This window comes from Salmo salar, chromosome 19, assembly GCF_965601325.2.
Source record: "Salmo salar chromosome 19, fSalSal1, whole genome shotgun sequence".
NCBI classification, from domain to species: Eukaryota; Metazoa; Chordata; class Actinopteri; order Salmoniformes; family Salmonidae; genus Salmo; species Salmo salar.
Genome location: NC_138309.1, coordinates 30,853,011 through 30,877,922, shown reverse-complemented (window position 1 = coordinate 30,877,922; position 24,912 = coordinate 30,853,011). Strand labels below are relative to the sequence as shown.

The window sequence follows — 24,912 nt, the reverse complement described above, 5'->3', positions numbered from 1 at the left end:
GTGTTTTGGGTCATTGTCATGCTGGAATACCCATCCACAACCCATTTTCAATGCCCTGGCTGAGGGAAGGAGGTTCTCACCCAAGATTTGATGGTACATGGCCCCGTCCATCGTCCCTTTGATGCGGTGAAGTTGTCCTGTCCCCTTAGCAGAAAAACACCCCCAAAGCATAATGTTTCCACCTCCATGTTTGACGGTGGGGATGGTGTTCTTGGGGTCATAGACATCATTCCTCCTCCAAACACGGCGAGTTGAGTCGATGCCAAAGAGCTCCATCTTGGTCTCATCTGACCACAACACTTTCACCCAGTTGTCTGAATCATTCAGATGTTCATTGGAAAACTTCAGACGGGCATGTATATGTGCTTTCTTGAGCAGGGGGACCTTGCGGGCGCTGCAGGATTTCAGTCCTTCACGGCGTAGTGTGTTACCAATTGTTTTTTTGGTGACTATGGTCCCAGCTGCCTTGAGATCATTGACAAGATCCTCCCGTGTAGTTCTGGGCTGATTCCTTACCGTTCTCATGATCATTGCAACTCCACGAGGTGAGATCTTGCATGGAGCCCCAGGTCGATGGAGATTGACAGTTCTTTTGTGTTTCTTCCATTTGCGAATAATCGCACCAACTGTTGTCACCTCACCAAGCTGCTTGGCGATGGTCTTGTAGCCCATTCCGGCCTTGTGTAGGTCTACAATCTTGTCCCTGACATCCTTGGAGAGCTCTTTGGTCTTGGCCATGGTGGAGAGTTTGGAATCTGTTTGATTGATTGCTTCTGTGGACAGGTGTCTTTTATACAGGTAACAAACTGAGATTAGGAGCACTCCCTATAAGATTGTGCTCCTAATCTCAGTTTGTTACCTGTATAAAAGACACCTGGGAGCCAGAAATCTTTCTGATTGAGAGGGCGTCAAATACTTATTTCCCTCATTAAAATGCAAATCAATTTATAACATTTTTGACATGCGTTTTTCTGGATTTTTTTGTTGTTATTCTGTCTCTCACTGTTCAAATAAACCTACCATTAAAATCATAGACTGATCATTTCTTTGTCAGTGGGCAAACGTACAAAATCAGCAGGGGATCAAATACTTTTTTCCATTACTGTAGCTGTGCACCGACGCTCCCCATCCAACCTGACAAGAGCTTGAGAGGATCTGCAGAGAAGAATGGGAGAAACTCCCCAAATACAGCTGTGCCAAGCTTGTAGCGTCATACCCAAGAGGACTCGAGGCCGTAATCGCTGCCAAAGGTGCTTCAACAAAGTACTGAGTAAAGGATCTGAGTACTTATGTAAATGTGATATTTCAGTTTTGTACTTTTAATAAATGAGCAAAAATGTCTAAAAACCTGTTTTTGCTTTGTCATTATGGGGGTTTTGTCTGTAGATTGAAGAGGGGAAAAAAACGCCGTAGTATGAGTGGATCCTCACGCCGCTGCAGAGAGAGAGAATAGTGTATTAGTGGAATGTCAGCACTGTAATCCCCCTGCAGCAATGAGCTGTTTTTATAGGACATCGCAGCAGACCCGGAGCCTCAAGTCTAGCAGTGTTTTGGGGCGTTTCCATGTACGGAGGTACGGAGGTGTGTGTCTGTGTGACTCCAGGAATGCCATCCTGGGGTCACCATGTTCAATGGGCGTGGCACTGAATATTAGGATCTTCAGGGCTGATACTGAGATCTCCTCACTCATGTCGTTATTGTTATTCCTCCAGTGTTTCATTCTCCTAGGCTGTGCAAATCTGCTCTCAAATAATAATAAAAAAAGTATATTTTTTTTATACAGGAATATAGTCAGTATAAATATTTGTGAGTTGTCATTTAGTTTTTTAAATATTTCAGAACATGACAGCAATTTGGCAAAAACCAAGTTGCATTTTGCTCAGGGAAATGATTCACTTAGTGCTGGAAGCTGGAAAATACATTTCTTCACTGCCTGTTCACCAGATCCCCTCGCTCCCCTCCTTAATCCGCAGTTTGTTTGGCGCATGACCTCATCTGCATTAATATATTCATGTGCTTTCAAGTCTTACTACCACTGTACCATCTCTCTCCAAGTTCACCTCTGATTGGCTGGCCGCTTGTTTTCAATGGCACCAGCTTTTTTTGAGTCCATGGATACAGTGCATGGTGGGGCAGTGTGGCTTAGCCAATTGGAGAGCGTTGTTGGGCTCACGGTTGTAAAGCAGTGCACCCTGGCCCTAGACGAACCCCCCCCCCCCCCTCCCCCCTCCTCTCTGTAAGCACACGATCGCCCAGTGGGGGGTCCAAAACAAAAATAACCACACCCTGTCCGCTGGGCCGGGACTCCCACTGACATATCAGAACCTCCAATACCAATGAATGGGCGCAAAACCATCCCTTCCTGTCTCTTGCATTCCTCTACTCTCAGCACTGAATGTTCTACTCCTCTTCATCTCACAGTGAGAGGTTGTTTGAGAGGTTGTTTTCCTGACACCACACTCCGAGTGCCCTCACCATCTCCCTGTAGGCCGTCTCGTCGTTGTTGGTAAATGGTTTGTGGTAATGATCCGTAAAAGATCATTACCACAAACCATTTACCAACAACGACGAAGACGGCCTACAGGGAGGAGGTGAGGGCACTCGGAGTGTGGTGTTAGGAAAACAACCTCTCACTCAACGTCAACAAAACAAAACAAAGGAGATAATCGTGGACTTCAGGAAACATCAGAGGGAGCACCCCTCTATCCACATCGACGGGACAGCAGTGGAGAAGGTGGAAGATTTTTTTAAGTTCCTCGACGTACACTTCACGGACAAACTGAAATGATCCACCCACACAGACAGTGTGGTGAAGAAGGCGCAACAGTGCCTCTTCAACCTCAGGAGGCTGAAGAAATTTGGCTTGTCACCTAAAACCCTCACAAACTTTTACAGATGCACAATTGAGAGCATCCTGTCGGGCTGTATGACTGCCTGGTACAGCAACTGCACAGCCCACAACTGCAAGGGTGGTGCGGTCTGCACAACGCATTACCGGGGACAAAATTCCTGCCCTCAAGGACACCTACAGCACCCGATGTCACAGGAAGGCCAAAAATATCATCAAGGATAATAACCACCCGAGGCACTGTCTGTTCACCCCCCGCATCCATGCAGAAGGCGAGGTCAGTACAGGTGCATCAAAGCTGGGAACGAGAGACTGAAAAACAGCTTCTATCTCAAGGCCATCAGACTGTTAAACAGCCATCACTAACACAGAGAGGCTGCTGCCTACATACAGACTTAAAATCATTGGCCACTTTAATAAATGGATCACTAGTCACTTTAATAATGTTTACATATCTTGCATTACTCATCTCATATGTGTATATACTGTATTCTATACCATCTATTGCATCTTGCCTATGCCGCTCGGTCATCGCTCATCCATATATTTATATGTACATATATGTCTTATTCCATCCCTTTACTTAGATTTGTGTGTATTAAGTAGTTGTTGTGGAATTGTTAGATTACTTGTTAGATATTTCTGCACTTTCGGACTAGAAGCACAAGCATTTCGCTACACTCACATTTAACATCTGCTAACCATGTGTATGTGACCAATAACATTTGATTTGATTTGAAAACCATTTCCCGTTTGTCACTGGCACCTACACTTTGGCTCAAAATATAAACATTTTCAATGTACGAGTAAATGTTTGATATATTGCTTTTTTAGTTATCATTAATAGATTTCGCTTTTAATTTGGTTTGAATGAGAACCCGGGGGTCTGTAATTCAACCATTCACCAAAATCATTTCTGCTGGCGCGGCAAAAAGAAAAAGAAAGAAAGCCTGTCCTCATTTCATCTCTCATTAGGTTTTCCATAAGCTGGAGGATCTTCTCTTGGACTTTGAAATGCGAAGCCGAAGCTACCGCAAATCCCCGTCCTTAAAATGACCTCAGTGTAGACTGAGCGAGAGCGAGGGAGCTGTGTTTAGCTCTCTGAGCCTGGTAGTGGCACCATGCCTCATAGTACTCAGCTCAGTCGCTCTGCCTCTCTGAGAGGGGGCAGTAGAGGACTAGGGGAGAGGCATTGGGAAGGCCTAGTCATTCAAAAACACGGTGATGTGACTTCACCCCTTCCCCTCCGTCTGGGGATAATCAACGAGGTGATTCCTCCCTTGTCTTCCCCTCTACAGTACTGAGCCGTCCAGGAAGACTCTCGTTGCTCCTGACGACCAGGTGTTTCCGCTCTCCGAGGCTGACGTGAGGAAGCTCTCAAAAGAGTGAATACCAGCTGACATCTTCAAACGGTCTCTGTAGTCCCCACCTGCTTTAAGGAGACCGCCATCGTCCCGGTGCCCAAGAAAAACAAGGTGACATGCCCAAATGACTATCGCCCCGTCGCACTCAGGCACACTGGACCCACTCCAATTTGCCTATGCTCCAACAGATCCACGGAAGATGCCATTTCCATCGCTATTCACATGGCCGTAACACATCTGGACAAGAAGAACACCTATGTGAGAATGCTGTTCATTGACTACAGTTCAGCATTGAGGTGCATGAGGTCTGATACCAACAGGCTCAGAGACCGTTTCTATCTCCAAGCAATCAGATTGCTGAACACTTGAACTGTACTGACCACCTGCTCTGATTCTCCTCACCTTAGCACACATCACAACCGCTGCTACCAGATTCTTATTGTACTGCTGAATTTATACACTTGCCCATCATCCCCCCCCCTTCCCCAATACACGTGTAAATATTGGACTATAAATGATTCATTCCTGTATTATACTCATGCTAAAATGTTTATTCTATTCTACTGTCATTTACTTTCTTCGTATTCTTATTTTTTTTACTATTTCTTATTGTTGTCGTATTGTCGAAGTAACCTGCAAGTAAGCATTCCGTTGGACGATGTATACCATGCATATCCCGTACATACAACTAATAAGACTTGAAAGTATTCCTCTGTTCTTTTCCCTTCTAGCGCTGTCATCTCTCCTGTCTTTCCGCTATGTGGCTACCACCAGTATAAGGTAGTAGGAAGGTAGCCAGTGAGGTGCCTGTGAGTTGCCAGGGTGTAACCGCATCATTCAGGTCACGTTAACGGAGAGTGTTATGAACGAGCCAGGCATGGCAGGAGGCAGGTGGGTGTGCCCCAGGTGGGCAGGGGGTCACATGGAAACCGGTACAGGGAAAGGGAGAGATCATTCATGAAAGTTGCAGGGAGTACTAGTGTACAGGCGAAGACAATGTGTCCTCAATGCCTCCTTCAAATGATTATACCAAGACTTGTTTAAAAGGATAATACTTATATTTATTCATAAGGTGAATGCACCAATTTGTAAGTCGCTCTGGATAAGAGCGTCTGCTCAATGACGTAAATGTAAATGTAAATTCATCATGAGTTATTCAACCACAAGGAGGAAAAATGTAGTGACTAGCCTATAACTTTATCTTGTGTCTAGTCATCACTTGTGAATTACCTTGCTCCTGCGCTCATTCACAATCACTGGCAATTATTTTCAACTTGTCACTGAGCTTCACTCTGTCACTAAGCTTTACCTTGACTTTAACCTTAATCAGCTTACTCGGGTTTACCAGTACTCGCTCAGCCACTGACTTTGTTTTAACCTGCCACCAGTAATCACAGTATTCACCCTGTCACCAAGGTTGAATCTCTCAGCCATCTCCACCTTGTCACAAGGTGTCGCCAGTCTAGCTCAGTGTCACTACTAGCTATCAACAGCACTTAAATGTCCAATAAAATGTACCTTCAGGGACAATATAGTTTTTCTCATCTTATCTTCACTCTACCCCTGATCCAATGCCATTTCCTGATCCAATTCCATTTGAATTTTGTCTCTCAGTACAGTACAAACCCAACAGGCCTCTGTGCTTTCTAGTTGTGGAGAGAAGGTGTTGTCTTGCCAGGCTGTCACTCCTGATTACATAACACACAACTCCAGACAGGGAGTCAGAAGGACCTATATCCCACTGGCTGCCTGGTGCGTGGCTCTCTGCTGATCCTAGATCAGCACTTCTGCACTGAGATGCTTTCTAAATATCGCCAATAGACTACAGTCATAAAAGGAGCAGTCAAAATACTGTAGGGCCAATCATAGACTTCTTTAGCTCCTGAGTCTGGGCAGTGTGAATGCTTCAGTTTGTCCGATTCTGCAGAACTGTACGTGCTTGTCTGGTCCATATTTTCCATATTTATTATATTTCCTCAACATGGCTTTCTAGGGAATGACTCAGTACTGTGACAGACAGTCTAAGTGCACCTCGGGACTGGAAAGTTTTGTGTTGTACAGTAGCGCATACAGAATGTGTGTTCCTGTACCATACTCCAATTCTGCCCTAAATATGAGTCATTGGCTAGGAATGAACTGTATTAGGAACATCCATAAGGTGTGTGTGCACACACAAAACATGGGAGCCTCTTACCCGACAGTGTGTACAGCAGGGGTTCCCTCTCCCAGAACTCTACAACAGTGGTTTCTCTCTGCTCGGTTTGGGGGTTGGTTTAACTGTGTTTTCCAGGTACTGGGTGAATCTGTGTGCCTCATATTGACAGTAGTGAAAGGGGCTGGGGAAGGATAGTGGGCTTAGTTCTCACACTACTCCTTCTGAGGTGAGATTATCTCCCCTCCCCACACACCCCTCTGCTTCTAGAAATCAACTGCCTCGCTTCCAGGAAATCTGACTGGTTGCAAACAACCAGAGGTTGAAATTCTGTTTTTTTGTTCACTTGGCATTCACAAACAGAACAATATACTTAATCTTTTACCCTTTTTTTTACCAGGTTAGTTGACTGAGAACAGCCTGGGGAATAGTTACAGGAGAGATGAGGGGGGATGAATGAGCCTATTCTAAGCTGACCAAGAACACTAAGGTAACCTGCCTAAATGACTACTGACCCGTAGCACTCACGTCTGTAGCCATGAAGTGCTTTGAAAGCCTGGTCATGGCTCACATCAACACCATTATCCCAGAAACCCTAGACCCACTCCAATTTGCATACCGCAGCAACAGATCCACAGATGATGCAATCTCTATTGCACTCCACACTGCCCTTTCCCACCTGGACAAAAGGAACACCTATTTGAGAATGCTATTCATTGACTACAGCGTTCAACACCATAGTGCCCTCAAAGCTCATCACTAAGCTAAGGACCCTGGGACTAAACACCTCCCTCTGCAACTGGATCCTGGACTTCCTGACGGGCCGCTCCTAGGTGGTAAGGGTAGGTAACAACAAATCTGCCACACTGATCCTCAACACGGGGGCCCCTCAGGGGTGCGTGCTCAGTCCCCTCCTGTACTCCCTGTTCACTCATGACTGCACAGCCAGGCACGACTCCAACACCATCATTAAGTTTGCTAATGACACAACACTGGTAGGCCTGATCACCGACAACGATGAGACGGCCTATAGGGAGGAGGTCAGAGACCTGACCGTGTGGTGCCAGGACAACAACCTCTCCCTCAATGTGATCAAGACAAACGAGATGATTGTGGACTACAGGAAAAGGAGGACCGAGCACGCCCCCATTCTCCTCAACGGGGCTGTAGTGGAGCAGGTTGAGCACTTCAAGTTCCTTGGCATCCACATCACCAACAAACTAACATGGTCCAAGCACACCAAGACAGTCGTGAAGAGGGGACAACAAAACTTATTCCCCCTTAGGAGATTGAAAAGATTTGGCATGGGTCCTCAGATCCTCAAAAGGTTTTACAGCTGCACCATCGAGAGCATCCTGACGGGTTGCATCACTGCCTGGTATGTCAACTGCTCGGCCTCCGACCGCAAGGGCACTACAGAGGGTAGTGCGTACGGCCCAGTACATCACCGGGGCCAAGTTTCCTGCCATCCAGGACCTCTATACCAGGCGGTGTCATAGGAAGGCCCTAAAAATTGTCAAATTCTCCAGCCACCCTAATCATAGACTGTTCTCTCTGCTATCACACGGCAAGTGGTACCGGAGCACCAAGTCTAGGTCCAAGAGGCTTCTAAACAGCTTCTACCCCCAAGCCATAAGACTCCTGAACAGCTAATCAAATGGCTACCCAGACTATTTGCATTGCCCTCCCCACACTGTTGCTACTCTATGTTATTATCTATGCATAGTCACTTTAATAACTCTACCTACATGTACATGTTACCTCAATTACCTCGACACTGGTGCCCAAGCACATTGACTCTATACCGGTACCCCCTATATATTGCCCCGCTATAGTTATTTAATGCTGCTCTTTAATTATTTGTTATTCTTATCTCTTACATTTTTTTGAGGGGGGGAGTATTTTCTTAAAACTGCATTGTTGGTTAAGGGCTTGTAAGTAAGCATTTTACTGTAAGGTCTACACATGTTGTATTCGGCGCATGTGACAAATACAATTTGATTAGGTGACCGTGAGAGGGCCAGATTGGGAATTTAGCTAGGACCCCAGGGTTAACACACCTACTCTTACAATAAGTGCCATGGGATCTTTAGTCACCACAGAGTGTCAAGACACCCGTTTAACATCCCAACCGAAAGACGGCACGCTACACAGGGCAATGTCCCCAATCACTGCCCTGGGGCATTGGGATATGTTGTATTTTTATGACCAGAGGAGAGAGTGCCTCCTACTGGCCCTCCAAGACCACTTCCAGCAGCATATTATCTCCCATCTAGAGACTGACCAGGACCAACCCCGCTTAGCTTCAGAAGCAAGCCAGCAGTGGGATATGCTGCTGGCATACCACAATGGCTCACTTTTGCACTGGGAATCAGATCATGATCATTAGATCAAGTCATTTGCTATAGTGAGGACATTCATTGGTCAGGATCTGAACTCTGAACCCTGTTAGGTTCACATCTGAATTTATCCATGTGCATGTACAGGGTATGTGTGACAGAAAGAAGAAGCTAATTTAACAGGCAAGTTTGCATATAACGGCTGTTAGTAAACGCTAGATGTAAATGCTTATCTGCAGGGAATTGAGTAAGGCGGAGAAGTCACACTCAGTTGGACTTGGTCTCCGAGGCAGAGTGATTCCCGTAAATTGTCCACTATTTTAGGAGAGGTGGGCTTTTTAGGGACATCTGGTGGGCCAGCGCTCGGTACAGGAAAACCACACAGGACCTCAGAGGGCCCATCAGGGCACATAGGAGGAACCAGGGCTGCCAGCCCCCTCAATACCACAACACTTACTACTTCCCACTACTAACAAACCCATATATTTTGTGTACTTGCCTCCACTCATGTTAAACCATATTGTTGTGTTTTCTCCTTTTGTCTCAACAGGTATCGTAACATGGGGAACCTGCTAAAAGTCCTGACTTGCACAGATCTGGAACAGGAGCCCAATTTTTTCCTTGATTTTGAAAGTATGTTTTTGGCGGGAGGGCTTATTTATTACAATCCCATCTACACACTTGAACTTCCAATCATACTTATATTAGCCGTCCCCATTCTTACCTCTCCTCACCCCCAGAGGCTACAGAACCTAATCTATTTCCCATTTGCATCATCATCTCTTCTCTTAGCTATGCTGTTATCGTAGGATTGGATGTTCCGAACGTGATATTACACTAGAAACTACCTTCCACAACACTGAATTTCTGGATTGGAATAACAATTAGAAAGGAGATGTAGCCTAGGCCTACTAGCCTAGAGCCTCTTCACTTATATCTGTAGACTCCCTACCAGACATAGAAATACCCACTTGATTGTCTTCCTCTGTCCACTAGATGCCCAGCCCACAGACGCAGAACGAGAAGTGTGGGAGAAGGTGGACCTGGTGCTGAAGGATGCTAGGGGAATCCTGGACGAACTGCAAGCATACAAGGGAGCGGGTCAAGAGATCAGAGAGGTAAAATACTAAAAGCATCACCAAACCTTCATTCATACAAGGGAGCGGGCCATGAGTCTCAGAGTAGGAATGCTGATCTAGGATCAGATCCTGCCCATGTCCATGTAATTGTAGTCATTGTGATCTATAAGGCCAAACTGATCCTAAATCAGCAGTCCTACTCTTAGACTCTTGATACATACAGCCCCAGAAGGTGATTAAACTACTAACTAGTTAAACTACTAACTCAGGATTATCTAACTTCAGACTTTATTCAACATTTTGTCTTTCCTGTCCCCCAGGCAATCCAGAACCCCAACGACGAGGCGCTACAGAAGGCAGCGTGGGCGGCCGTGGTCCCCCTGGTGGGGAAACTCAAGAAGTTCTACCAGTTCTCCCAGAGATTAGGTACGTACCTGAGGCCTGATTTTAGGATCAGTTTCTCCTTATAAGATCACAATTAATAAAGATGACATGGACAGGGCGACCTGGTCCTTGATCAGCACTCCTAGACGCTTCATGCATACAGCCCCTGTTCTGAGCCTCAGGTTAGATATGTAGCCCTACAAAACAACACCCACACCCGCCTGAGACTAGTGACGTGTCCTTCAGAGCTTTGGGTAAAAAGGTCAGATACATGCCTGCACTAGAGGTCCACTAGCTACAGCTTCTCTAGTGGTTATATGTAAGATATACACACTCCTCTCATGACCTTAACCGTCTGTATGCGCAGTCACATCAGCGATATCGGCTGCTGAACTGCAGAAATTAACATGCATAACCACACACACACAAACATGCACAGTGCACACACTCCTAGCCATCATCAATGTGATACTTGCTTGCATTGCACTCTGGCTAGATGTGATACCCACCTCCTCCCAGAGCTGAGGACTCCGCATTACCATGGAAAGGAATGTAAGTTGGCGCCTGAGAAGAGGGCAGACGTTTTACGTGCCCCCAGCCGATTGTGTTTTTTTGTTTGCTTAATTGCGTTGTTTGTAACTTATTTTTTGACTTATTTTGTACATAATGTTGCTGCTACCGTCTCTTATGTCCGAAAATAACTTCTAAACATCAGGACTGCGATTACTCACTACGGACTGGCAGAATCCTTTTTTTCCTTTCATGACTCTGACGAGCCCAACGAAAAGGATATACTGCTTCCTCGGGGACAGGCCCCGATCCATGTGATCTGCGTGAAGAGGAGGTGGAGAAAGAGGGGCAGAAGGTCAGGCTACCTTCTGGGAATTTGTAGGCAATCAAATAAACCCCCACTTCCCTACATTCTGCTAGCAAACGTGCAATCTTTGGAGAATAAAATCGACGAGTTACACGGAAGATTAAACTACCAACAGGACATTAAAAACGGTAACATCTTATGCTTCACGGAGTCGTGGCTCAACGACGACAATATCAACATACAGCTGGCTGGTTATACGATGTACCGGCAGGATAGAACAGCGGCGTATGGTAAGACAAGGGGCGGCGGTCTATGTATTTTGCTCGCCTGAGGTAGAGTATCTCATAATAAGCTTTAGACCACACTACCTACTGAGAGAATTTTCATCTGTATTCTTTGGAGCTGTTTACATACCAAAACAGTCAGAGACTGGCACTAAGAAAAGCATTCAATAAGCTGTATTCCAACATAAGCAAACAAGAAAAAGCTCACCCAGACGCGGCGCTCCTAGTAGCCGGGGACTTTAATGCAGGGAAACTTAAATCCGTTTTACCAAATTTCTATCAGCATGTTAAATGTGCAACCAGAGGAAAAGGAACTCTGGACCACCTTTACTCCACACACAGAGATGCTTACAAAGCTCTCCCTCGCCCTCCATTTGGCAAATATGACCATAATTCTATTCTCCTGATTCCTGCTTACAAGCAAAAGCTAAAGCAGGAAGCACCCGTGACTAGATCAGTAAAAAAGTGGTCAAAGGAAGCAGATGCTAAGCTACAGGACTGTTTTGCTAGCATAGACTGGAATATGTTCCGGGATTCCTCCGATGGCATTGAGGAGTACACCACATCAGTCATTGGCTTCATCAATAAGTGCATCGATGACGTCGTCCCCACAGTGACCGTACGTACATACCCCAACCAGAAGCGATGGATTACAGGCAGCATCCGCACTGAGCTAAAGGCTAGAGCTTATAAGAAATCCCGCTATGCCCTCTGACGAACCATCGAACAGGCAAAGCGTCAATACAGGACTAAGATCGAATCGTACTACATTGGCTCTGACGCTCGTTGGATGTGGCAGGGGCTTGCAAACCATTACAGACTACAAAGCGAAGCAAAGCCGAGAGCTGCCCAGTGACACGAGCCTACCAGACGAGCTAAACTACTTCTATGCTCGTTTCGAGGAAAATAACACTGAAACATGCATGAGTGCACCAGCTGTTCCAGAAGACTGTGTGATCATGCTCTCCGCAGCCGATGTGAGTAAGACCTTAAAACAGGTCAACATTCACAAGGCCGCAGGGTCAGACGGATTACCAGGACGTGTACTGCGAGCATGCGCCAACCAACTGGCAAGTGTTTTCACTGACATGTTCAACCTCTCCCTGTCTGAGTCTGTAATACCAACATGTTTGAAGCAGACCACCATAGTCCCTGTGCCCAAGAACACAAAGGTAACCTGCCTAAATGACTACCGACCCGTAGCACTCACATTTGTAGCCATGAAGTGCTTTGAAAGGCTGGTCATGGCTCACATCAACACCATCATCCCAGAAACCCTAGACCCACTCCAATTTGCATACCACCCCAACAGATCCACAGATGATACAATCTCTATTGCACTCCACACTGCCCTTTCCCACAAAAGGAACACCTATGTGAGATTGCTATTCATTGACTACAGCTCAGCGTTCAACACCATAGTGCCCTCAAAGCTCATCACAAATCTAATTACCCTGGGACTAAACACCTCCGTCTGCAACTGGATCCTGGACTTCCTAACGGGCTGCCCCCAGGTGGTAAGGGTAGGTAACAACACATCCGCCACGCTGATCCTCAACCCGGGGGCCCCTCAGGGGTGCGTGCTCAGTCCCCTCCTGTACTCCCTGTTCACTCATGACTGCACGGCCAGGCACGACTCCAACACCATCATTAAATTTGCTGGTGACACAACAGTGGTAGACCTGATCACCGACAACGATGAGACAGCCTATAGGGAGGAGGTCAGAGACCTGGCCATGTGGTGCCAGGACAACAACCTCTCTCTCAACGTGATCAAGACAAAGTAGATGATTGTCGACTACAGGAAAAAGACGACCGAGCACGCCCCCATTCTCATCGGCGGGGCTGTAGTGGAGCAGGTTGAGTTCCTTGGTGTCCACATCACCAACAAACTAACATGGTCCAAGCACACCAAGACAGTCGTGAAGAGGGCACGACAACATCTATTCCCCCTCAGGAGACTGAAAAGATTTGGCATGGGTCCTCAGACCGCAAGGCTCTACAGAGGGTAGTGCGAACGGCCCAGTACATCACTGGGGCCAAGCTTCCTGCCATCCAGGACCTCTATACCAGGCGGTGTCGGCTGGCCTGAAAAATTGTCAAAGACTCCAGCCACCCTAGTCATCGACTGTTCTGTCTGCTACCGCATGGCAAGCGGTAACGGAGCGCCAAGTCTAGGTCCAAGAGGCTTTTTATCAGCTTCTACCCCCAAGCCATAAGACTCCTAAACAACTAGTCAAATGGCTACCCAGACTATTTGCACCCCCCACCCCACCCCCTCTTTACACCACTGCTACTCTCTGTTGTCATCAATGCATGGTCACTTTAATAACTCTACCTACATGTACACACTACCTCAACTAACCAGTGCCCCCATACATTAACTCTGTACCTGTACCCCCCTGTATATAGTCTCGCTATTGTTATTTTACTGCTGCTCTTTAATTACTTGTTACTTATCTGTTATTCTTATCCCCCCAAAAATTAAACTGCATTGTTGGTTAGGGGCTCATAAGTAAGCATTTCACTGTAAGGTCTACGCAGCGCATATTCGACGCATGTGACTAATGAAATTTGATTTGATTTGAGAGAGAGGGGGGATGCTAGCCTAGCCAAGTGCTGCCTGCTTGCCGGTGACCAGCAGTCCGTTCCTTGCCGCTTCACCGACCTTAACCTCTTAAGACTGCAGTCAGTCAGTTATTGAACACAGTGGGCACCAGCCCACCAAGGCCATGTTGTGTGTGTCTGTGTGTGTTATATAATGAAGTAGTTCGTCTCCCGACGCATCCGTCCGCCCGCTCCACTGCTCTGACTCCGGGGGCCACCTTTGCCTCAGCTGCCTCCTCCTGCCTGACATGCGAGATGCTTGCCGACCTTTTCCGCAGACTGGCTCAGCTGCAGACAGACAGAGGGGATGGCTGCTGGCTGAGAGATGGCTTATCAGACCTCTCTGTGTTATTACCCCCCAGAAATGTATGTTCCGAACATTAGAAACTACCTTCCACAATATTATAACTGTCACTCATCATTCAGGTTTAAGCACTTTATGTAGTGCAAGATGTAGCTTAATTACTCAATAAACGTTAAGCTTCCACCAATAGAAGTGTTCAGGACAGGAGTCCATTGACAGCTGGGTTGGAGTGAATACCTGCCAAACCTCTGACCCTCCCACCCATCCCCTCCTCTCCCAATGTGAACAGAGCTGAGCAGCGCCTGCCTAGTCTACGTGCCCACATTCCGCTCGCCTGCTCTGCCGTGACCTGAAGGGATCAGACGCGCCCCCCTTTCCTCCAGACTCCAGACATGGTAGAGTGCCTCGATTCAGATATGAGTCCTAAAAGTAGCCCCATCTCAACTTCTGTTGCGTCACTAAGGCCATTTTTAACCAGCCCTCTCCTCTTCGCTGCAGCAGAAGCAATGCGCTGTCCCAAGCAGATGGGGGGTCATTACAGAATAGCCAACATGCTCAATTTACTGGACTGCACTGCCAGCTCGCAGTCCGCCTCTGCAAAAACCTCTGTCTGCGGATCTCTGTGTGTCTATCTTAAGAGAGAATCATTTTGTCTGGTTTATAGCGGTGTGTATTATGTCCTTGTGCTCTACTGTAAGTGGTAAGAGTTGTAAATAAATGTTCAGAGTCACGATTATGTACAGCTAGGTGGAAGTTGGTGTTATTGTGCAACCAGATTACTGTGTGTGTGTTTGTGTTTTTGTTTGTTTGTTTGTTTGTTTGTTTGGCTCATCCGTGTTATGTCATTATATTAAATCTAGTTGTCTTTGCGAGTCTAGACTGAATGCTTCTTCACTTTCTGACTACAACTACATTTTCCCTCGTGGATGGTTTTGCCATTGTGTATTCATGGTGAGCGTCTTGGTGCTTTTGTTGGCTATCTTGAGACATGGAAATGCAAACGGAAAAGCATTTATGTGTCTACTGCGTTAGCTCACTCACCTCCTTTACAGGAAGGCAATGTTGGGAAATGCACAGCTGGCCAGGAAACTAGTGGGGGAGTGATTATATTTACCATTACCTAGCTTGTTACTACAGAACTGTGTGGTTTACCCCATTAAAGCCATGTAAAGTCTTCATATTTACTTACTGTCAAAAACAATGGCAGGAAGCCTGGATGAATGGAGCACTTCCCACGTATCTCATTACAATGAGATAATTAGTCTCATCTCCATCTGATTTGGTGATCTTCCCATCCCCTTCCACCACCCCACCCCTAGAGACAGCTCTTCCCTTGAACCCCACCCCTCCCCACCCCTACACTGTCATAGGGCCCTGGGCAGCGGGCACCATCATCACTCAATCGCATGTCCTTGTTTTGTACAGCTACTACCATCAGGGCAATTCTATTTGGCAGACAAGATGTACTTTACAATCATTACGTTTATTAAGCAGATATTGAGCTTATCATTCAACTCATAAACAATCCACAATTGTATATTTTCTCCCTCCCTCCTCATCTCTGACACCCTCTCCTTGTCCCTGGCTTACAGAAGCAGGAAATTCTAGTTGGCATACATTTGATATCATGATGTACTTCATGATTATTGTGTTTATTAGGCCGATATTTAGCTTATCATTCACAACACACAACAGTCTCTAACACCCTCTCCTTGTCCATATCTTAAACAGCCATCACTACCACATTAGAGGCTACTGTCTATAGCCATAGGCTAGAAATCACTGGCCACTTTAAGGAATGGAACACTAGTCACTTTAATAAGGTTTACATATCTGGCATTACTCATATTATATACTATTCTACGGTATCTTAGTCACTTAATAATGTTTACATATCTAGCATTACTCATTATTCATCTCATATGTATATATTGTATTCTATACTATTCTATGGTATGGTATCTTAGTCACTTAATGTTTACATATCTGGCATTACTCATCTCATATGTATATACTGTGTTCTATACTATTCTACTGTATCTTAGTCCGTTCCGCTCTGACATCGCTCGTCCATATGTACAGTTGAAGTCGGAAGTTTACATAGCTACATACATTTAAACTCAGTTTTTCACAATTCCTGACATTTAATCCTAGTAGAAATTCCCTGTCTTAGGTCAGTTAGGATCACCACTTTATTTTAAGAATGTGAAATGTCAGAATAATATTAGAGAGTGATTTATTTCAGTTTTTATTTCTTTCATCACATTCCCAGTGGGTCAGAAGTTTACATGCACTCAATTAGTATTTGGTAGCATTGCCTATACATTATTTAACTTGGGTCAAACATTTCGGGTAGCGTTCCACAAGCTTCCCACAATAAGTTGGGTGAATTTTGGCCCATTCCTCCTGACAGAGCTGGTGTGACGGAGTCAGGTTTGTAGGCCTCCTTGCTCGCACACGCTTTTTCAGTTCTGCCCACAAATTTTCTATAGGATTGCGGTCAGGGCTTTGTGATGGCCACTCCAATACCTTGACTTTGTTGTCCTTAAGCCAGTTTGCCACAACTTTGGAAGTATGCTTGCGGTCATTGTCCATTTGGAAGACCCATTTGCGACCAAGCTTTAACTTCCTGACTGATGTCTTGAGATGTTGCTTCAATATATCCACATCATTTTCCTCCCTCATGATGCCATCTATTTTGTGAAGTGCACCAGTCCCTCCTGCAGCAAAGCACCCCCACAACATGATGCTACCACCCATGTGCTTCACGGTTGGGATGGTGTTCTTTGGCTTGCGAGCATCCCCCTTTTTCCTCCAAACATAACGATGGTTATTATGGCCAAACAGTTATATTTTTGTTTCATCAGACCAAAGGACATTTCTCCAAAAAGTACGATCTATGTCCCCATGTGCAGTTGCAAACCGTAGTCTGGCTTTTTTATGGCGGTTTTGGAGCAGTGGCTTCTTCATTGCTGAGCGGCCTTTCAGGTTATGTCGATATAGGACTCGTTTTACTGTGGATATAGATACTTTTGTACCTGTTTCCTCCAGCATCTTCACAAGGTCCTTTGCTGTTGTTCTGGGATTGATTTGCACTTTTCGCACCAAAGTACGTTCATCTCTAGGAAACAGAACGCATCTCCTTCCTGAGCAGTATGACGGCTGCATGGTCCCATGGTGTTTATACTTGCATACTATTGTTTGTACAGATGAACGTGGTACCTTCAGGCGTTTGGAAATTGCTCCCAAGGATGAACCAGACTTGTGGAGGTCTACAATTTATTTTCTGAGGCCTTGGCTGATTAATTTTGATTTTCCAATAATGTCAAGCAAATAGGCACTGAGTTTGAAGGTAGGCCTTGAAATACATCCACAGGTACACCTCCAATTGACACAAATGATGTCAGTTATCCTATCAGAAGCTTCTAAAGCCATGACATCATTTTCTGGAATTTTCCAAGCTGTTTAAAGGCACAGTCAACTTAGTGTATGTAACTTCTGACCCACTGGAATTGTGATACAGTGAATTATAATTGAAAAAATCTGTCTGTAAACAATTGTTGGAAAAATGACTTGTGCCATGCACAAGGTAGATGTCCTAACCGACTTGCCCAAACTATAGTTTATTAACAAGAAATTTGTGGAGTGGTTGAAAAACTAGTTTTAATGACTCCAACCTAAGTGTATGTAAACTTCCGACTTCAACTGTATATAGTCTTAATTCATTCCTACTTAGATTTGTGTGTATTGGGTATATGTTGTGTAATTTGTTAGATATTATTGCACTGTCGGAGCTAGAAGCACAAACATTTCGCTACACCCGCAATAACATCTGCTAATCATGTGTACAGTTGAAGTCGGAAGTTTACATCCACTTAGGTTGGAGTCATTAAAACTCTTTTTTTTTTACCACTCCACACATTTCTTGTTAATAAACTATAGTTTTGGCAAGTCGGTTACGACATCTACTTTGTCCATGACACAGGTAATTTTTCCAACAACTGTTTACAGACAGATTATTTCACTTATAATTCACTGTATCACAATTCCAGGGGGTCAAAAGTTTACATACACTAAGTTGACTTTGCCTTTACCAATACGATTTGATTTGTGTTACAGAGGCGGCGCTGCACAGCCTACTGGGAGCCCTGACCAGCGAGACGTATGACAACCCAACGCAGAACTTGGAGCGTGAGCAGGCACTGGCCAAGCAGTTCGCCGAGATCCTGCACTTCACACTGCGCTTCGACGAGCTCAAAGTACGTCCCATGACATCTCTGGCCGCCATTTACTCAATTTAGCCCAGAGTCCCCACCGTTCCCTCATTTCATCCATCCCTTGTTGTTATCCTAGGCTATAGCTGTTGTTGGCATGGTTAAGTTGTTACTATGTACACAGTGTACCTATTCCTTCTGATAACGTGCGAGCTAACTCTCGTTGGCATAACGAGGTGTTAATACCCTGTTATTTAGGTGTTAGTGCTGTACACCATGAAGCCTCAGCCAATGAACAGAGGATACAACTTGTAACTGACAATTAACCTGTTAGTCTATGTCGTTGTTTTTTGTTTGAATTGTTTACGTGTTCGCTATGCGGGGGAAATGATAAGACCAGCGGAACTACGTGGCTAATAACTGTTGTAACGGGGATCGTTATCGTAGCAACACACCTTTGGAGGGAAGGCAATCCCGCGCTGTTTTAGCTAAGTTTTCATGTCATCGGGTGTAGTTCGTAAAGGTTGAAGTGTGTATGTTAGGATGGTAACGTTATAATACTTAAGGATGAAGCGTGAATTCATCCCAGGAATAACAAGTGTGAAGTTTGATTTCCTCCCTTCTTTAAGCAGCCAATGAGGTATTTTTCCTTTTTTCATGTGTTTAATCTGATACTGTTATATCTCCGGCTAAACTGTTTTATGTATGTAAGCACTTCAGAGTTATGTCAATCTAATAAGTCACTCGTAAGACAAGAAAGTTGTAAGAGTGTGCTTAACTGTATTTTCATTTACTTTATAGTCCTCATGGAAGGTGATAATTCTGACTAAAACTACAGAATAAAGCCGCCAGTTAAAATCAAGGAACGGTTGTGCTCGTGGTTACTGGAGGGCGCTACACAACTTGGATCCTGTCCAGGGAGGACTTGGTTCATAATACTGTAGTCTACACCAGTGGTATTTGAAACTTTTTCAGCCCTATTTATTCCGACAGAATTTCTGAGGCCAAAATTGTTTTTGCAATAATTTCTCGTGGCCCCACCCTACCTCAACTACAATGACACAACATTAAAATCGGTACATTTAGATTTTTACAAAATCTTTATATATATATATATATATATGGGGCATTTTGGTTGACCCAATTGCAGTTCCCCCCCTGACTTTGAATACCACTCACTGGTATACACACTGCTGGAATGAATGGGAAGGCGAATAGGATAGTGTAGTAGGCTGGTGCTTTTTGCTTGCATCCCAAATGGCATCCCAAATGCCCTATCTAGTGCACTACTTTTGACCAGGGTCCATAGGGTTCTGGTCAAAACTAGTGCACTATAAAAGGAATAGGGTGCCATTTGGGAAGTATCGCTTGGCTAGGGCTCCTGTCTACAACACACAGAGACATGCTTTATAGTTGATCCCGGGTAGAAACCCACAGATTACCTATTTGTTTGAGTCACAGACAGATCGTCCACTTAACCATAAATTGCCTGGCCAAGTAGTCTAGCAAATGTGTCAGGGCGTCCTTAATATACGGACGTCAGATATAATTAAATTAGTTCTCATCCAGCTCGCAAGGCGTCAGAGCCAAATGTACACACAAACTAGCATCCTGACACCCCCAGGCACTCCGTCACGATGCCCCAATTAACTAGCCCTCCTGCCCGGTACCCCCATACCCTGCATGGGCACTAAAAGCATGCAAGTAAGGGGGTGCAAGGTGTCATGCCAGGCACCATTCATACATTTTTCGCTCCCCATACGCCGATGACAGGCATTGACCTAGTTTGAACACCCACCTTCCCGCCTGCCGTGTTTTTAAAGCCACTCACTGGTGAAATGGGCTGGCCTGGCACTAGCCACTGGCACTAGGTACCAATCTATTGTGGTGGGATTACCCTGCTTCTTGTGCTGGCCAGGGTTAATAGCGTGTTGCTAGGGGTAATTAGGGAGGGGTCTCAGCACATTGGAGGAGCAGGAGGTTGATGTGTTGGACGGGGCCCACTGATTGGCCAGTGGTTTATTAAAGGTAAGCTCCACTCAAGGCAAGGTCTAATGATCGTCTTTGTGGAAGGAAGCAGGGCAGCCGCGCTTCTTTGTTTGCGTCGATTGCCTCTAGAGATTTAAGATGGAGTGTGCCTACTCGACAAAGTAAGATTTGAGGCTGTGTTGCCAAATCACAGAATGTCACCGATGTTCTATAGCTAATCACATAGGGGCGCTAGCTACCCCTTCCCTCCCCCCTAAATCAGTGTGTCACCTCATGGCCTGACCTGTGACCTCTGACCGCTATCCTCCACCATCTGTATAACAAGAGCGTCTCTAGTAGCCTCTCATCATCCTTAGTGTTGACACTTCTTTCATACGTCCAAACATACTGAGCCACTGCCGCACTGCTAAAGGGAACTAACAAGTATTTCATTCATTGACAGTTGAAAATGAAACGTATCCTATTATAAAGGACAAGCGAGGAAATATGATGGGATACAAATAAATAGAAGATTTAATCCTATCGATGTCCTTTTCATTCCTTCTCCGTCCCTAGCAATGTATCTGCCTTGTTGCTAAAACATCCTGTCATGATGGAGTATTTCAGAGAGCAGGACATCTGCTGCCGCGTGCTGTGTGTTGTTCTAACTTCAGAAACACGCACACACACACACACACACACACACATACACACACACAAAGTCCTGACAGTTTTCTGTTTGTAATGTACATGTTAATCCATGTGTTGCAGATGACTAACCCTGCCATCCAGAATGACTTCAGCTATTACAGGAGAACGTTGAGCCGCATGCGGATCAACAATACACCGGTGAGCTGACTACTGAACTCTAATCTGAGGGGCTGATGGTCCTTTCCCCCTGAGGCTACGGCCACAGATATTTTGTGTCTGAAAATTACGGATTAAGTCAGGGGTTTTTTGACAACGAAGATGATTGTCCGTTAACAAACGCACAATATGTCAGCCTTTGTGCGCCTGCAACTCGTCCGAAAATAGTTTACTTGAGCCACTGGGGACTCAAAGGGAGTTTGAGCCGTTCACTTGGAGCACAGGGGGCGGAGCGGAGTGAAATGCACCATATACATGATCTGAGAACAGTTGCATGTCCTCAGTCCCTCTGGGACTCACAGGCCTCAGTGGAACAGTTCGAACATGATCTGAGAACAGTTTGGGGTCTGCACCACAGACCCTCTGGGATACACTGGTGATAAGGGAAACCACCCAGACAGACCCTGTGCTCAGCAGGGGGCCAGGTGTTCATCCTGCATTAACGTTACAGGCTATATAGGGTCATTATGGGCTATATGATAACTATTTCATGAGTAGATCTTGCACTAAGTCTATCATAAATACATTTAAAAGCAGTACAAGTTAATTGTATCATCTCTAAACCCCATGTACCTCAGGGGTCAGTATTTTGTCTCCTGATATTTCAATCTTTTAGAAATGCTGTATTATTCAGATGAGATGTATTCTTGCGATAGCATGGCAGGCGTCTAAAGGATAATTCAGCCTCCTATCTCCGCACAGCCATACTTAAAAATGACAGCAAGTATACCATTTTCAATAGGACCAAGGACATCTGAGAAAGGTCTGAATTTTTTCAGTAGTTCTTTAGTGAATAAAGTAAACGCAATCTGCTGGTGTTCTCGAGACGCGCTCCTGGGTTTTTATCTATAGTGAACAAAAATAGAAATGCAACATGTAAAGTGTTGGTCCCATGTTTTATGAGCTCAAATGTTGTGCACACATTTGTTTACATCCCTGTTAGAGAGCATTTCTGTTTTGCCAAGATAATCCATCCAATTGAGAGGTGTGGCATATCAAGAAGCAGATTAAACAGCATGATCATTAATTACACAGGTGCACCTGTGCTGGGGACTGTAAAAGGCCACTCTAAAATGTGAAGTTTTGTCACACAACACAATGACAGATGTCTCAAGTTGAGGGAGTGTGCAATTGTCATGCTGACTGCGGAATGTCCACCAGAGCTGTTGCCAGAGAATTTAATGTTCATTTCTCTACCATAATCCACCTCCAACATCGTTTTAGAGAATTTGGCAATACGTCCAACCAGCCTCACAACCAGACCAAGTGTAACCATGCCAGACCAGGACCTCATCCGGACAAGGAGTATTTATGTCTGTAATAAAGCCTTTTCGTGGGGGAAAACTCCTGATTGGCTGCGTCCCTGCCCATTCATGTGAAATCCATAGATTAAGGCCTAATGGGGATGTCATTTTACCTCTTGGGGATGTCATTCGAAAACATAATGTTAAATTTCACTGCTATGCAGACGACACACAGCTGTACATTTCAATGAAACATGGTGAAGCCCCAAAATTGCCCTCGCTAGAAGCCTGTGTTTCAGACATAAAGAAGTGGATGGCTGCAAACTTTCTACTTTTAAACTCGGACAAAACAGAGATGCTTGTTCTAGGTCCCAAGAAACAAAGAGATCTTCTGTTGAATCTGACAATTAATCTGGATGGTTGTACAGTCGTCTCAAATAAAACTGTGAAGGACCTCGGCGTTACTCTGGACCCTGATCTCTCTTTTGAAGAACATATCAAGACTGTTTCAAGGACAGCTTTTTTCCATCTACGTAACATTGCAAAAATCAGAAATTTTCTGTCCAAAAATGACGCAGAAAAATTAATCCATGCTTTTGTTACTTCTAGGCTGGACTACTGCAATGCTCTACTTTCCGGCTACCCGGATAAAGCACTAAATAAACTTCAGTTAGTGCTAAATACGGCTGCTAGAATCCTGACTAGAACCAAAAAATTTGATCATATTACTCCAGTGTTAGCCTCCCTACACTGGCTTCCTGTTAAGGCAAGGGCTGATTTCAAGGTTTTACTGCTAACCTACAAAGCATTACATGGGCTTGCTCCTACCTATCTTTCCGATTTGGTCCTGCCGTACATACCTACACGTACGCTACGGTCACAAGACGCAGGCCTCCTAATTGTCCCTAGAATTTCTAAGCAAACGGCTGGAGGTAGGGCTTTCTCCTATAGAGCTCCATTTTTATGGAATGGTCTGCCTACCAATGTGAGAGACGCAGACTCAGTCTCAACCTTTAAGTCTTTACTGAAGACTTATCTCTTCAGTAGGTCCTATGATTAAGTATAGTCTGGCCCAGGAGTGTGAAGGTGAACGGAAAGGCTGGAGCAACGAACCGCCCTTGCTGTCTCTGCCTTGCCGGTTCCCCTCTTTCCACTGGGATTCTCTGCCTCTAACCCTTTTACAGAGGCTGAGTCACTGGCCTACTGGTGTTCTTCCATGCCGTCCATGGGAGGGGTGCGTCACTTGAGTGGGTTGAGTCACTGACGTGGTCTTCCTGTCTGGGTTGGCGCCCCCCCCCCCCCCCCCCCCTTGGGTTGTGCCATGGCGGAGATCGTTGTGGGCTATACTCGGCCTTGTCTTAGGACGGTAAGTTGGTGGTTGGAGACATCCCTCTAGTGGTGTGGGGGCTGTGCTTTGGCAAAGTGGGTGGGGTTATATCCTGCCTGTTTGGCCCTGTCCGGGGGTATCATCGGATGGGGCCACAGTGTCTTCTGATCCCTCCTGTCTCAGCCTCCAGTATTTATGCTGCAGTAGTTTATGTGTCGGGGGGCTAGGGTCAGTCTGTTACATCTGGAGTATTTCTCTTGTCTTATCCGGTGTCCTGTGTGTATTTAAATATGCTCTCTCTAATTCTCTCTTTCTCTCTTTCTGTCTTTCTCTCGGAGGACCTGAGCCCTAGGACCATGCCTCAGGACTACCTGGTATGATGACTCCTTGCTGTCCCCAGTCCACCTGGCCGTGCTGCTGCTCCAGTTTCAACTGTTCTGCCTGCGGCTATGGAACCCTGACCTGTTCACCGGACGTGCTTGTTGCACCCTCGACAACTACTATGATTATTATTATTTGACCATGCTGGTCATTTATGAACATTTTAACATTTTAACATTTTGACCATGTTCTGTTTTAATATCCACCCTGCACAGCCAGAAGAGGACTGGCCACCCCTCATAGCCTGGTTCCTCTCTAGGTTTCTTCCTAGGTTTTTGGCCTTTCTAGGGAGTTTTTCCTAGGGAGTTTTTCCTAGCCACCGTGCTTCTTTCACATGCTTTGCTTGCTGTTTGGGGTTTTAGGCTGGGTTTCTGTACAGCACTTTGAGAATATCAGCTGATGTACGAAGGGCTATATAAAAATAAATTTGATTTTGATTTGATTTAATGAATTTATTTCAATTGACTGATTTCCTTATATGAACTGTAACTCAGTAAAATCATTTCAGTTGTTGCATTTATATTTTTGTTAACTATATGTATCCGTATCTTTATTCCCCCTACGTGAATTTGCCATTAACAAATTGCCCCAGATGGTCCGACTGTTCAAACCTGCCACTGCTAGAGCCCGTGTCTGCGTCTCAAATGTCACACCTTATTCCCTATAAAGTGCATTACTTTTGATCAGGGCACATGGGGATCTGGTCAAAGAAGTGCATTATGTAGGGAATAGA

General features: G+C 45.3%; 1 protein-coding gene across 3 annotated transcripts in view; it reads left to right on the top strand.

Annotated features, from left to right (window-relative positions):
* Nucleotides 1-24,912, top strand: part of LOC106578680 (CYFIP-related Rac1 interactor B) — a 68,004-nt gene that overhangs the window by 34,439 nt on the left and 8,653 nt on the right. For 2 of the 3 annotated variants that reach the window (XM_014157770.3, XM_082965687.1), the window contains 5 exons: nt 9,254-9,336; nt 9,700-9,821; nt 10,103-10,208; nt 18,298-18,437; nt 21,132-21,209. In XM_014157770.3, coding sequence (XP_014013245.1) covers nt 9,264-9,336; nt 9,700-9,821; nt 10,103-10,208; nt 18,298-18,437; nt 21,132-21,209 — 519 coding nt within the window. In that variant the 5' untranslated portion in view covers nt 9,254-9,263. Of the gene's footprint in view, nt 1-9,253; nt 9,337-9,699; nt 9,822-10,102; nt 10,209-18,297; nt 18,438-18,892; nt 19,033-21,131; nt 21,210-24,912 lie in introns of those variants that run through there. The other variant, XM_045702190.2, reaches the window with a different exon arrangement.